A 15022-nucleotide genomic window follows, 5' to 3' on the forward strand; every position below is an offset into this window, starting at 1 on the left:
TTTTTTTCTTTTTTTCTTTTTTTCTTCTTGGTAAGGGAATTTAGTGTTAGTGAAATGAGCAGGATTGATAAACCTGAAAGCTGCAGTCACCCAGCATCCGTGGAATAATTATGGACAGGGTCTGATGTGAGCTTCCCAGGGCTGCGGGGTCCCTGCATCTCCCTGTACCCTTGGGGACAGTCTCAGAAAGGCCAGGAAATGTGCGGACTTCGAGATAGGGCTTCTCTGGCCTCTCTGTTAGGACCGCTGATGACCTGAGCTTTGTTATGGCTTGGCGTGTTGGTAGGAATATTCCAACATTGCTCACAACCACCTTGCACCTGCCTCCTACATATATATATATATATGTATGTATGTGTGTATATATATGTTGTTACAATTGCCATGTGCATAAGACAGCTTGTGAAGCATTCAGACTTTCGAAAAATGCAGCAGTTGACTTGTTTAATAACGCTATCCACAAATCTTAAGTGTATCAGATTTCCCCTCAAGTTAAGGAGATTTCAGTCAACTTAGGTTTAGGGCCCATTTTCTGTGTACTTGAGTTGCATTTTTAAGCATTTTTTTGAAACCACACAGAGTTAGAAAGTTACTTGAACATGATCTCACCTTTTGAATTTATTTTGTGGTCACCTATATTGAAGAGCAGGGATTCAATACAAGAGATCAAATATCTGGAAGTTTACGATCAAGTCATAAAAGCGTTAGAAATGCTAGTTGCAGTCAGATAGTTCTGGTCTATTTGGGCTGTAGTTCTTGTTTTTTAAGAAATGCTGTAACAGTCTGGTCCACATTGCACAAATCCCAAACGTGAAGACGAATAAAAACAAGACTTCTTGGAACTTTAAGAACTCATGTGGGGCACACGTCCAGAGCACGGGTTGGTTTGTTTGCATTCCAGTAGCTCCAAAGCCTCAGGTCCTCCAAGCGCTGGAAGATGGTAATGCACCTTCCTCCTGACTTGTGCCTTGGTCACCTCCGTCTTGGGACAACCAGGCCTTTTGTGTTAGCAACTGTTTGGCAAACGTGAGCAAATGTGCTGAAAATGTGCGGCCACATCCCTCTCCTTCCCTGCTATTTAGACACAGCTTCTCTTGTCAGCTTGTGGTGACAGTGGCTGTTTGTGGGTGGCTTTCAATATTGTTTAAAAATCAAAATTTAAAAAAAAATATATAATGGCAGACCTAGCTATTTCTCTAGACTTTTTCTAGGAATAGCTCTGTTAGGTCAACCAGAGTCTAGTGGATGTATATAGGAACTTTTGTGGTGGTCTGATCTACAAATACGGCTGCTTTCCTTAATTCTGGGAGGAGGCTGAGGGGAGGTGGCAGCAGCCTTCCTCGCAGCACCATGGAAGGCTGCATTAACCTGTGTGCCTTTTGATCACTGCTCCTTGTTGGCAAAGTGCAGCACTGTGCAGAGAGAAAGGCTGTGTTGAAACTGAGTTTAGATGCACTGCACAGAAGTGTGTTGGGCCTGACTAATTACTCCACAGGATTAATCTTGGGCAGCTTAGAGCACCTCGCTGATGCAGCAGTGCAGGTGCCAGCTCTAGGAGGGACCCAGATGGATCACTGCGGGACCCAGATGAGATACCTGGGTTCTCCAGTGGCTTTGGTGGGAACACGTGTACGTCTGAGGGCAGGAGTTTCAGTCTGTGTTTGACCCTTAATTCCGAGGGAATGCTCTGCTGCTTGTTGTAGTGCAGGAAAGCTTTTTGTGTGTTTGTTTGTTTTTCTTCTTTGTAAGTCAGCACCCCCTGATGCTGCAGACTTGCTGCTTTTGTGACTCTGTGCTGGTATCAGCAGCATAAATAAGTCCTGACTGTGCCCGAGTGCCTGGCTAAGGCACCGGCAGCGAACGTGCCAGGCTCTGTTCTGTCTTGAACATCATCAACCGCAGAGCTTATTAAGTTTGGTCTTGTAATTGAATGAGTTACACCACGCAAATCCCTTAAGAGTTGTATGCAGAAGGCTGTCTCCTGGGGATGATGAGCAAACAGCGAAAAAAACCATGGGACTTCCAGAACCCAGGTGAAAATCGGAGAGAACAGTTGTGAGATGCAGCAGTGTTGTGTGCCCAGCATTGCTTTTCAGGGTAGGATGTGCCTTATAAAGCTCTGAGAAGCCCGAAGAGCTGGCCTGGTGCATTTGTTGAAGAAAGGCAGACAGATAAGTCATTAGATAATGAGATCATGTTCTTAACCCAAGATGTGTGTTTTCCCTCTCCTGAGACTGATAGTCCACCTTCCCTTCCCTTGTCCCATCCTATCCATGATTTTTGTTTTGTTTTTGGTATTTTATTTCTGTGTGGGTCTTTCTTCCTCTTCTGGGTTTCCCGTGTAATAAAAGCAATGTAATACCGTCTTTGCAATCTGCTTTATTTTCTTACTCCTGAACCATAATATGATGGCATGAAATTGTTAGTGTTCTGCACAGGGTCTGTCTCACACAAACATGCAAAGTCGCCTTAATTTTTGTTTCAGTTCCTTGCATACGTTTTATATCCTTTTGCCCATGTTGTTTAAGATTTGTTATTTTTTTTGCCTTTCTTTTCTGAACTCATTTTTCTTTCCCCATTTTTGTTTCCTCCATCCAGTATCTGCAGATGAAATGGCCACTGCTTGATGTTCAGGCAGGGAGCCTTCAGAGTAGACAAGCCCTCAAGGATGCTAGGTCTCCATCTCCAGCACACATTGTTGTAAGTAAACGCAGAAGATGTTCTTCCTTTGTTTTAAAAAAAAAAAAAAAAAAAAAAAAAAAAAAAAAAAAAAAAAAAAAAAAAAAAAAGGCATTTGACATTAATGGCTTTGGCTGTCATCATTCTTCTTTTATACAAACCAAAGGATAAATCCTTCAAAACAAACAAACCCCCTAACAAGCCCAGGGTAAAAAGGGAATACATTTTCAATTGCTGGGCTGTTTGTGAAATTATCATTCATGATGCTTAGCTCTGTGCTTCTTAGGGAAGCAGAGAGTTGGAAATGCTCTAAAACTGCACACTGCAAAATTTACTGAGGGTGAAGTCTGATCAGGTTGGTTTACAGATCTGACTGAATGGTGAATTGAAGAGAATGAAGAGATACTTTTGAAAACATTTAAAAAAATAAAAGCCTTATCTCCAGTACACTTACTGAAAAAAAACTTTAAATATTGGAAAAGTGTGAATGAAACTTTGTGGGACTTGGTCAGCATTTTGCCTGGGTGAAAGCTCAACAGAATAAAGCTGAACAAGGGCAAATTGCCCTTTGCTTTATGATGACTCTCATTTAGAAAAAATGTGTTATCAAATGTTTACTGCTTACTGCTTATAAAACTATCTTTATTACAGATAGCACTGCTAATAACTTTGTTATTAACTTCTTGTTATGTCAATTAAGTTTCCATGCTTCTATCATAAAAGCAATATTGAATTTGAAATATTCAGTATACTTTGCATGTAAGGGGCTTGGGGTTATATTTTTATATATTCTTTATTTCCCTCATCCTAAAATAGGATCCATGAAGTTTTTAAAAGAAATGGTCTTTATGTGTGGTATTATGCAATGGTGGCAGAATGCATTAGTCTGTCCTCCCCTATAGCCAGCTTCAATGCAATTAATTGCCTATTAGCACTCATTTAACTGAGACATTTACCTCTAGAAAAGATGGCACATGGCTGGTTAGAATATTTCTTTTTATATTATTATCTTTTATCATCTGCTTTTATTTTTTTAATAATAAATGGGTTGGACGGTGAATCCTTCCCAAAAAAGATTTTTTTTGTTTTTGTTATATAGTCTAAAGCTGATGTAACTGATAGATCATATGAGACACTTGCCAAAGTTCTTGCAAAACAATGAAAATCAAGCGAAATATTTTGGGGATGAGTGTTATTCCACTGCTGTCTCTTTAGCTTGAGAAATGTCAGCCCTTTGTTCTGAGCGTCTTAGTTCTTTATTTAGGGGAAAAAAAATAAAAAAGGTTTCCTATCTTGTAGAGGTCCTCGCTTCTAAAATAGATCTCTGCATGGCAGAGAACAATGAGCCCAGGGCTGGTATTTGCTTAGTCAAGATCTGGTGCTGGTTGCTTCATTTTTGCAGAGTGATTTGACTTTTCCTTCCTGCCCACTGGGCCCTCGCTGCAGGAGGAGCTTAAAGATCCTTGCCTGGTTATTTAGAAGGCTGCAACCATCCAAACTTACCGTCCTCAGATTGCCAATAAGAAATAAAGTAGAATAATTTGTTTTAGTTCTTGTTGTATCCTTCCTCCTTAGTGTTCTCCTCAAGAGCAGAGGCTGGAAATGGGGCAGGTGAGGGCCACGTTGGCATGGCAGAGCAGAGGCTGGAGGGCCCAGCTTCATGGTGGGTTGGTAGGAGGCTTGCACAACGTAGCAGAGGATGTTCTCCTAGCTGGTTCTAACCTGTGGAGGCAGGTTAAATTTGGTGGGTAACCAAGCTAGGCTGGGAGCACCTGCACTTTCCATTTCTGGGCATTGGCTTTCCCTGAAGTCTCTTGTTCCCCGGGAAAAGTATATTTTCCATGGAAAGCAAAAGCAGCTCTCTCCCACCCTTGGAGAGTGCTGGAGGTGCCCAGTACTTGCAGGACGGCCCAAGCCCAGCCCTTCGCCCTGGGGGCGAGACCCACAGGAACTGACAACACATGGATAAATAAACAGAAAGGGGTACTGTAGGCTCAAAAATCCCCATCGTTTTGGAAAATAAAGAGAAACCTGTTTCCAGGAAGGCTGAGGTTGATCTGCTGTGTATTTTGACCATTTATGGGGTTCTTATGGGTCTCTTTAAAAGCTGTTTCACTCTGCGATTCAATAAAAAGCATATTTACCATAGCAACCACTTAGGCCAGTGAGGAACATATACTACCTCCGAGATGGAGGCCACCTTCCAAAAGAGCCACAGCTGGCATTTGTAATGTGATCTTTTGTGCTCCTTACAATGTTCCAGCCAAGGGCGGCGGGGGTCGCGGGGAAACCGCCCGCACTGGGTGTTTGCAGGGGGGGCTGTTCCTGCAAGCTTTAGTGTCTTTCTAATGGCAAACTAGTCAGCCTTGTTATGTTAAAACAGGAAGAAAGGCTGAGTTTTACACCCTTGCCCCTGGCACCCTCCCCAGGCCACATCTATCCTGTGGAATAAAAAGTCCTTTAAAAAAAATGTAAATAAAGTCAGAGTGGCATTTGGGGGAGGTGGCAGTGGCGGGGAGGAGATGAAGTGGTTGCGGATGCCAGTTGGCCAGGGATGTGTCAGGTTTGCTGCTGCTGTGCATGCCCAGAGCACCTGGGACCCTGCTCCTCGCTGTATCCCTCTCTGTGCCTGTGGAAATTTGACTCTTCTCTTTCTGGGGAGCAAGGAAAGAGATTTCGTGGCCGTGATTATGAGCGTAATATTTTATGTACGGGGATGTAAATTGGTTCTCAGTCCTTATTAGTGTCTTGTCTGCTTGCTGTGGGACTCTGTACCAGTTTGCTGCCTGGGCATGAGTTGTGCTGCCTTGAAGATCTATGGCAAAAGAAAAAGCCAACATCCACAAATAATTTCTTATCTTTCCTGTATCTCTAAAATCGGGATTTGAGGTTAATCTTTATACCCGGATTACAAAGAAAGGAAAGGAGAACTTGCTTTTTTTTTTCCTTTTTTTTTTTTTCTTCCCCCCTCCTTTCTTTTCATACTTCTTTTTTAAATTGTTGCCTCTGATGACCACGAGCCCTGTGTTAGTGCTGCACTCTCCATGTGCAGCTTAGGTGAAACTCCCCTTGGCCGCCGTGCAGGTTTTTAGCTTAATGACTTGGGGCTGCTGAACATGGCCCATCTATAATGTCTCAAGTAAAGACTGTGCTATTTGTGAGCTGTGCTCCTTTCAGCTCCGTTTAAGGACTTCAGGTTAAGACTACAGAAACCGAAGCAAAAGACCAGCATGAATAATTTGGCTGGATTGCCCCCAGTGCTGAGGGCTGGGTTAATGCTGCTTTTCATGGTTCTTGAGAGAGTCTCCAAGGCCCATAATGAGAAACAGAATATTAAACTGAAATTATGTTCAGCATGTCTTGAAGAAGGTACAGCATGAGGTTCCATTTAAGTCCGATGCATTTATTAGCATTTAGGTGCTTCGCTCGTCCTCCAAGACTCTTGCATCTTGCTTTGGCACAGTCATGCTGCTCGTCTGTGTCGAAAGGTGAAAGAAAACTGGGGGAAAAATTGTTTTAATAGTATGCTATTAAGCTTACTAGGTCAAAATTTTCAATTCAGCCTGTGGATAATACCGTTAGGAGGCTGGGATTTTTAAGGGCTTTTTAATGATTATTTCCGTCCATCCCCTTTTCTCACTTTGGATGTCACTGCAGTCGTTTAGACTCCATAAAATACAGGTTTAGCAGAAGTTTGGAGTCTAACACAGACTCCACCTGAATGGCTGTCATGCCACCCTAAGCTGATAGGGTGCTAGTTGTCCCATTCAACACATGCCCCGTTCAACATGTGCCTAATGTCGTGTCCCCTCCGTTCGTATGAGCCAGCATGGTGAGAATGACAAAATTGGGATGTCCTGGCAGTGGGATTCTCGCAGGACAATTTTCTGATGCATTAGTCTGGCAAAATGAGTGCGCTGTATCTGCTCTGTCTCAGGAGCTCCCAAATCTGCTCCCTACACAAAGAAAGATCCTTTAAAATCTTTTTTTTTTTTTCCCTGTTATGTTTTTCTCCTTAATGCTATAGGAATGCAATGCTGTTCTTTCCTGTTCTCTGCAAAGTAAATATTCTGACTAAAATATACGTTGTTTTGGGTGGCTCTGTGAGTGAAAGAGCATTCTCTGGATAGGGCCTCCTGCTCTCCCAGCTGTACAAAGAGTTACTTTTAGCCTCCTTTGTACCAGGCAGAAACCTTCTGAAGCCCAAACGGTGATCTTTTAGTACAGTGTATTTCTTACAAAATGTTTAAAGTTTTAAAAAATTCCTACGTTTTCTTCTTGAGGGAGGCCTTTTGAAGTAAGTGTAAATATTACCTTGGGGGAGGACTTCTAGTACAGTTTGGCCTGGGTTTTCTAATATGTAATGAACACAACCATAAAGTAGACTGAATCCCCAAGAACAAAGAATCACTGTGCTGTAGTGTATCTTTTTTTTTTTTTTTTTCCTTCCTTCTTGCTTAAGGAGGTGAAAATGTGTTTTCAAAACATAATGTGACAAGCAAAACTTAAGGCTAACCATCTGAAATACAGTCTCTGTTCTCAGCAGCCTCCTCAGTGTGCGTGGACACCAAGTATTTGTGACTGTGTTTGGCAGCTTGGAAGGATGAAGAGTCATTCCCCATATCATTTGCATTTGAAGCTGCACAAATTTGCCCTCCCTCTGTCCTAATATTTTTCAGTCTTGGCAGGATCTATACGTACGCACTTGGATAGAAGAGAAAAATATCCACAGACAACTGAGACGTTTGCTTTACCTGCAATGTTAGGTGAAGGGAAGGCATTGGGCAGGTTTCCAATAGCACTGGGTGTGGAGAATTGTGATGTGTAGGGAGAAGATGTGTGTGTTGTGTGTGTATGTTTGGGTTATCCGTGCTAACAGTTAGGTTACAGCTCCGTGTAGGGACCAAATATATAGATTCCCAAGACCTTCCTTGCAAAAACACTCATGCAGACTGAGTTGGAAAGCTCCTTTAATCACTGTCTTCTTTTTTAAATACTCTGTACTTTATTTGTTAATTGCTCTGGCAGTTACAAAGTAAACAAAATGTTTCACTAATACATGCCCAAATGTGTGCAAACATCTTGCCCTGAATTTTCAGTGTTGCATGGAATTTAGCCACGGAACAAATTAAATATGCTGAGAATTTTGTGGTTAAATCTTTCACCACGAGTTCCTTCAGATTTTCAGTTGGGCAGCATTGCATTTTTAAAATCTGTTCCAACCTGAATGTTTAGGGCCAAGTACAGAATGCAGCAACCAGCAACCTGATAAAATGATCCTGAAGGGACTTCTATAAAACGGGCACATTCAGTACCCATGACTCGAGTGGTAAACCTAGCGCTTCGTGTGTGCAAAGCATGGAAAATGTGTGACCTCCCAAAAAGTCACTCCCTTGGCTATTTCGTATGTTTGTGACGTAGCTCCGACTTTTGGGGACTGCTTCATGCCGTCGCGTTTACTCTGCAGCACAAAGTCCACCCTCTGTGGAGCCTATTTAAGTGCTGGGGGGAGCCCCAGTGCCTGAACGCTGACATTCAGGAGACGTGTGCCCTGAGTTGTGAAACTCGTAGGAGTCTGATGCTCTGGAGAGCGTGAGTCAGGGCTCGTGCACCTTCCCAACGTGGAGGAGCCGGGAGGCCGCGGGAGCAGCGGCAGGAACCGTCAGGCTTCGCTGTGGTCGGGAGGGCTGCGAGCTGCTCCAAGACCTCAGAAGTATTTGGCTGCTGGGATGTTTCGACTGTGAGTAAATGCTGTGAAATGTATAGTGCTGCCAGTCCCAATTGTTCTAGAATCATGAGTCAGGCCTCAAAGGATCATGAGGGTTGGTGGGTTTTTTTTGTTGTTGTTGTTGCTTTTTTAAATAATACATTTTGTGTTCTCTTTATTTGTTCTCTGGTCGCTGAGCCTGGAGGGCATACTCAGCTCACATATCCAGACTCTTTTCTGCAGTAGTTCAGAAGCTCACTGTGTGTTTTAAATGGAGGCAGAGGTTCTTTCCTAAATACTTGGCTTCAAGGCAGCCAGGCTTTAAGGAAAAGGCAAGTATTGCTAGAGTCACTGTAAAATCCTAAGAGCTGGCAGCTTTAAGTGTGGCTTATGGAGAAGGTAGCTGAGCAAGCCTATTCATATAAACTCTGCACCATCTGTTGAGTATCTTGTTCTTCTGAACTACCCGTCTGCACTGTGAGAGAATATCCTTCCTGGCCATTCTGACTCCCAAGCATCAAGGGTGGCTTTCCTTGAGACTGCTGCAGTGCTTCCCACCGCCAGCTAGAGCCGTGCTTGGCTCCGGGGCTCCTGCTCTTGCTGTGGAGATAAGCCAGCAATTCCTCTTGAAGTTGCATGTTTCTAGCGCAAGATGCAGGAGTGAGCTGGCATCAGCCCTGATTTCCTTCAGGGGCCATTCCTGCACATGAGCTGGAGCCTGGAGATTGGGTGTTGAGGTCTGAGTGTGCTGTTGTGGGGATTTTCTGACATAATTTGGGTGTTGGAACTTTCTGAGTGAAGGCAAAGCAACATTAAAGCTTGCTCATTATTGATCTTTAGGTACAATTTAATGACATTGTCTAAGTACAATTTAATGACATTATCTTAAATTTGGTTGGACCGGCATATGCTGAGAGCTTCCCCCTTGGGTCTTTTGTTTATAAAATACCCAATATGTCCTGAAAGCTGCACAGATCTGGTCGCTAGGTTCTGACCAGCTAGTTTGGGGTGAGGCAAAACATCGGAGCGCAGCATCTCAGGGTAGAAACCTATGTATGGGTTTGGAAGAGAACTGTAGCGCTGAGGAGCCCAGGCTGTTCTGAAATGCATTCAGTCTCTGTGCTCTGTTAATTTAACACACACGTTAAATTAACTTGCATGGACTTGTGTGGACGGGGCCTAAAGCTACGTGTTGGCAAGTGGTCCGGTGTCCCACAGGAGAGCTGCTGTGCCGACAGGAGCTGGTCGGGAGGCGGCAGCCGTTGCGTCCCTGGTGAAGAAGACGGCGGTGGCCCCGTGCGGTGGCTTTGCCTTGGCAGCGGCTGCGGAGCCGCGGCAGCGCCGGGTGATGCTGGCCGGCCAGATGGGTGAGCGTGTCAGATCAAAGAGGACGTGTGCGGAGGGTGGCAGGCTTGGCAGGGCTGCTCGCCGCAGGTCCCCTTCCCCTCGCGCGGCTCAAGGTTGCGACTGCTCGCTCTGAAGCTCAGAGAAGGAGGTTTTAAATAATGCAGCCTGGTTTGGAGCCAGGGATGGGGCTGACTGGAGCACGCGCAGCAGTTGTGTGCACAGCTGGGGCATCAGCGGCTGTGATAAGGCTGGGGAACCATTTTTGCTTGGAAAGCTGGAACCAAAGTCTTCCATTCCCAATATAGCTTTGGGCTTGTTGACACAGAACGGAAAAGCCCAAATAGTCGAAGTAGCTGTCTTGGAATAACTGGGAGTAATTATCTCTCCATGTGGCCACTCTTATTCTGCACTAAGAGGTCCTTTGTGCAGTTTAGCTTAATCCGCTTCCAAAGCGGATTAAGCTAAATCGCACAAAGAAACCCTTAGTGCTGAGTAAGAGTGTCCACACGGAGAGAGAATTCGAAATAGTCATTCTGCATTTTTTTTTTTAATTCACACTCGAGCTGTTTCACAAAAACTTCTTCCACATGCAGACCAGCCACTTGAATAGAAGCCTCCTGTTTTCTTTCTGCACAAGATCTGTGTGCGCTGCCCAGGTGCTGCAGTAAAGAAAACAGCACGTACTTCTCATTAAAAGGGGAGGAAGGAAGCTGACATTGCTGGGCTCAGGAGCACGTGCTGGCCGAGTTGCTCAAGACCAGCAGTACTGCAGTTCTCACCCGTTGAGGCGGTTCGGGATGAGATTATTCATCAGGCACTTCACTTTCTAGACTGTTCACATCTTGTACTCTCTCCTACAAAAGAAACCAAAAGAGGATGTTTTCTCCTCTGTTGCATGCGGACCTCTTTGGCAATGGGAGACCGTCCTTGAAAGCTTGTGGTAGGGTAGGTGGAGGTGGTGAACATAGCAAGGAGTGATGCCCTAGTAAAACAACCTTTCTGGAAACCCTCTCCTCAACTATGTTCTGTGCCTGATTTCACCATGTTCTGTGCCTGTTTTCACAAAACTGCTAGAATTTGTTGTCAAACAGACATTTCCTTTGAACTGGCAACTGGCTGTTGCCCAGGACCCCGCTTTGAGGGGGCCTTGCCTTGAAGTTGGGCTTGTGCTTGCCAGGTACGGGTGAGCAAAATCATTCAGCGCTCTCCCGAAACCGGGAGGTGTTGCTCACTCCTCCATTTTACCAGTGTGGCTAGGAAGATGTTGAGTCATTTTCCCAAGGTCATTTGAGAAATTGATCTCCAGATCCGCATCTGAGAGGCACACATTAAAAAAAAAAAAAAAAAAAAAAAAATTGTGAAAAACAGACCAAAACAATCCCCCAGGTAGCTTTTCACATCTAAACCTAAAATCCTAACACATCAGACCTTAGAGAAAGGTTACTTTTCAGTGCTATTTACATGCTAACAAGAACCTGCTTATCCATGCATACTTGTGTCAGATGTACCTTGTTTTTCATCTCTTGGAGTTAGGAAATTTTGTGGAGTTAAAGCAATCCTTCCCTTACCCCCAACGTAAAGAAGCTTTGTAGTAGGACTGGTCTGTATAGAGAATGTATGTATATAACGAATGATGGTCTGGAGTGAGATTCTGGGCTTGCATGGCTTGAATTTGAATGTGTGTGCCTACAGGAGATGGAAAGCTTTTGAATTAGCTTCTCTGATGGAATTTAAGAAATAACTTAATCCTAGTTTCCTTTTCTTTTGCTTGCTTTTTTTTTTTTTTTTTTTTTTTTTTTTGCATGACTCTCCTCCTCCATCTTCCTTTTGCTACAAATTAAGGACTTGATTCTGCCACTAAGGCTTGCAGTGTTAGCTTGCAGAAAGATGTGGATCTGTACTAGTTTCCTAGGAGAGTTGAGCGGTCTGTAATATGCTTTTTTCCTGTTGGCAAGACTCAAAGACTTCTCAATTACTATTACTGTGGAAACTAGCTTCCCCTTCCCGCCTTCCTTTTTACTTTTCAGGCCTCGGTTCAAGAAATCATTAAATGTGAGCTAACGTCCATCCCTGTTCAGGACGTTTTAAGTATGTGCTAAAAATATTTTCCTCTATAGAAATGGCTTTCTGAATTGGGATGCTGGAACTTAGGTTGCAGGAGTTATTTTCAGATTTAATGTTTATGAATTAAGCCCTGCTTCCTGAGAAATGGCTGTGGATTTTGCCTGTCCTTCCATATAACAAGTACCCAGAAAGGGACAGGAGAGAAAGAATGGCATGTCCGGTGATTGCTCCCTTTGAATTTGTTCCTGTGTTTGAGGAGTTTCTTCCCAAGGCTAAGGCTGTAGAGGCTGTGAAGGAGGGTTTTGATTTCTGTTTGCTTCTCTGCCCACTGGGAAATGCACAAAATCGCCGTGCTCTCCTGCCCTGATGGAAAGGATAGTATCTGGGAGAGGAAAGACAAAATGACAAGATCTTGCCCAGCTGTACATGGCAGAGCTCTGCGATGTTGCTCTTGTGCCCTGTGGGCCTTCGGATGCCTGCCCTGTAATATGGTAACGGTGATGATGAAGGGAGAAAGCAGAGTGAAGGGACTTGAAAGCCTCAAGACTTTCTCAGTTTGCTTTATACAGCCGTGAATGCTTTTCCTGCCAAATAGCTGCATGAAAATAGTATCATTAGAAAACCCAAACTGGTTGCAGTGCAGAGTTTTGAGCGATACTTTTCCCTGGCGGCAGAGCTTCTGTCGCTGCATGTTGGGCATGTCTACGTGGTTAATTAATATGAAGCAAGCGAGGGTTTGAATTGCTAAAGCTGTAGCTGCTCCATGCTGACTCCCCATCTAGATGCTTTCCAGGCATGCTGAGCACTTTGGAGGGGAGTCATTTACTGGACATGAAGTAACCTGCTCCTAGTTATGGGCTTTGATGGCCACGACAGGTTACTCTGGGACAAGCTCTGGTGGGAATTCAGGGCATGCCAGCAGCTCCACCATCACCGCCGGAGGGGCAAGCATGAGGCAGCAGATCCCATGTTAGCTGAAGGTGAAGCTGGCTTGCTTCTGTTTCAAAGTAGTTCGTGCGCCTGGGCAGTTCCTGGGGCTGCAGTGCTGTAAATCCGTGGTGAAGCTTAATCTGCAGTGACTTGTTCAGTTCCAAGGACTTGTTCCAAGGAACGTCCGCTCACATGGTTGATATGTGGCTGAACTCTACCGAGCTCGTAGGCAATTGTGGGGATACCTCAGATCACCACTCTGGGGAATGTGTGCGATGACTGAATCATGAGAAGATGTCAGGGAGCAGCCTGGCTGTTGATGGGAGAGTAAAACAGTCAAGGAGACAGCATCTTGTTTAGTTCCTGGCTTCCTTGACCTGGGCATCCAGGTCCACACGTGGGCTTCTGAGCTGGTGCTCCAGCTCTTCTGCAAAGTGCCTTCTTGTGTTCACCGCTGGTCAGGAAATGCCATAGTTGGGGTTTGGGGGAACCAGGGCCATATTACCTTCCAGGTCTCTCTAGGAATGTCTGCCTGAGAAGGCTGCATTTTGCTGCTGTGATTGTGGAATGAGTGGAGGGTCAAACTGAAAGAACATTTTGTTATCACTTCACCTGTAACAAAGGGGATTTAACAGGTGAGCTGGTTTCAGAAAGGCAGGTTATGGTGCTGTCTCTGCCCCGAGTTGTTCAGTGACAAGGCTGGCAGTGCTACAGAGCTCCTCTGCCTCCAAGTTCATCATCCTGACTGATAGGTCATTCTATCTTGGAAATGCATGTTTAATACTCCGGTTGTCTTTGCTCATGTTGATGTAGGGAACGAAGGGCAAAAAAATATTGTCACTCACCTGTCTTTAAGCATAGATGAGGTTTGCACTGTCCCATGGACATCCAGGAGACTTTTGGAAGAGAAGTGTCAGTTCCTGGCATCAAAGAGTTAATAGGAGCGAGTGTGGTACAGTAGCTCATTAGGACTTAAACGTAGGCAGCAAACTGAGAAATCTTGATAATTTTGGTCTATAAGGACACTGAACTTTCAACCCTAGTTCAGCAATAATAAATGCCTGTTAAGTAAGGCTTCCTTTTATGAAAAGAGGGTGGATGGATGCATTTCAATGGGCTCTGAAAGTATTGCTACTTACTTCAGTGTCTGCTAGCCAAATGCATCTGGGCATGGGAAGGCATTTCAAGATCTAGACAAAAAGCACTGTGGCATATAACCTTTGTGAGTGTTTTAGCTAAACCTGACTGCAGTTGGAAGCAGCACTTTTTATTTATTTATTTGCTAGTCCCTTTCTTTTAAACTTGTTTCAAAGAAATCAAAACAGAAAGAAGCTGTGTAATCAACATGCAATTCTGAAACTTTAACCCCAAGTGCGAGGCGGTGGCGTGTGCTTGCCTTTCGAGTGCCTGTGGTAATAAATAAATGTATCAGTGCCGATTTTTGAAAGTGGGCAGAGATAAACCACTCTGGGAGACCGTTCGGGTAACTGCTTTCAGGTTTCTAGTCTTGACACCCTGCGTGTAGCCTCCCAAATTAATCCACGCTCAAGTACACAGTGACCCACCAGATAAACCTGGCTGTGGGCATTGGTCTGTGCCCGCAGGAACCTTCTTGTGAAGAGAAACTGAACTTTTTAGGAGTCCCTTTGTAAGCAGGTAGGAATAAAGGAATCCCGCAGATGTTACAGGAATGGATGCGACTCAAACCACGAAGTGCAACGCGCAGTGTTACGACCCGCTTGACTTCCATGGGTCTGGATGCAGGAGGATCTTCTGCTGGGGCCCGCCGCGAGCCGCGGTGGGCTCTGTATGTGTGTGCGTGCGTGTGTGTGTGAGAGAGCTCCCTGCTCGGGGAGCAGGGCAGGGCGCCGCCGGGGGCAGCGCGGGCGCGAGGCGGCCGAGCCGTTCCACACGCCATGTGCGGCGCGTTCCAGCAGTGCGGGCCGCGACAGGGCCCGAGCACACCCGGCAAGCAGGAAACGCCGCTCAGCGCCGGCCGTGCTTCGCGCGGAGATAAAGCACGGAGAGCCCAGCGGCACAGGGAGGGCAACAAGCCGGCAATGCGGGGAGAGGGCGGCAGGGTGAGGCGGAGGGAGGTATTTTGGGCCCGATGCTGCCGCCCTTACAAAAGCGAAGGCAGGAAATGTGGCCAGGGAGCAGCGGGGAAAACGCCACTTCCCTCCAAGATGTTTGTTTTACTCCATGACATGTATTTTCTGTTTTGCTGCCGGGTATCGGCAGTGGGTGTGTGTTTTTCTTTCTTTTCTTTCCTTTTTGGTGTTTTTTTTTTTTTTT

At 45.1% G+C, this 15022-nt stretch overlaps 1 protein-coding gene across 22 annotated transcripts in view; it reads left to right on the forward strand.

Moving 5' to 3' along the window:
* Positions 1–15022, forward strand: part of TCF7L2 (transcription factor 7 like 2) — a 167764-nt gene that overhangs the window by 57721 nt on the left and 95021 nt on the right. For 19 of the 22 annotated variants that reach the window (XM_026050598.1, XM_026050603.1, XM_026050604.1 and 16 more), the window contains exon 4: positions 2599–2700. The exons of the other annotated variants lie outside the window; for them this stretch is intronic. In XM_026050598.1, coding sequence (XP_025906383.1) covers positions 2599–2700 — 102 coding nt within the window. The remainder of the gene's footprint in view (positions 1–2598; positions 2701–15022) is intronic. 22 annotated transcript variants of the gene reach the window in all.

The sequence above is a fragment of the Nothoprocta perdicaria genome, unplaced genomic scaffold (genome assembly GCF_003342845.1).
Source record: "Nothoprocta perdicaria isolate Ctin4 unplaced genomic scaffold, notPer1 scaffold_7, whole genome shotgun sequence".
In the NCBI taxonomy this organism is placed as follows: Eukaryota; Metazoa; Chordata; class Aves; order Tinamiformes; family Tinamidae; genus Nothoprocta; species Nothoprocta perdicaria.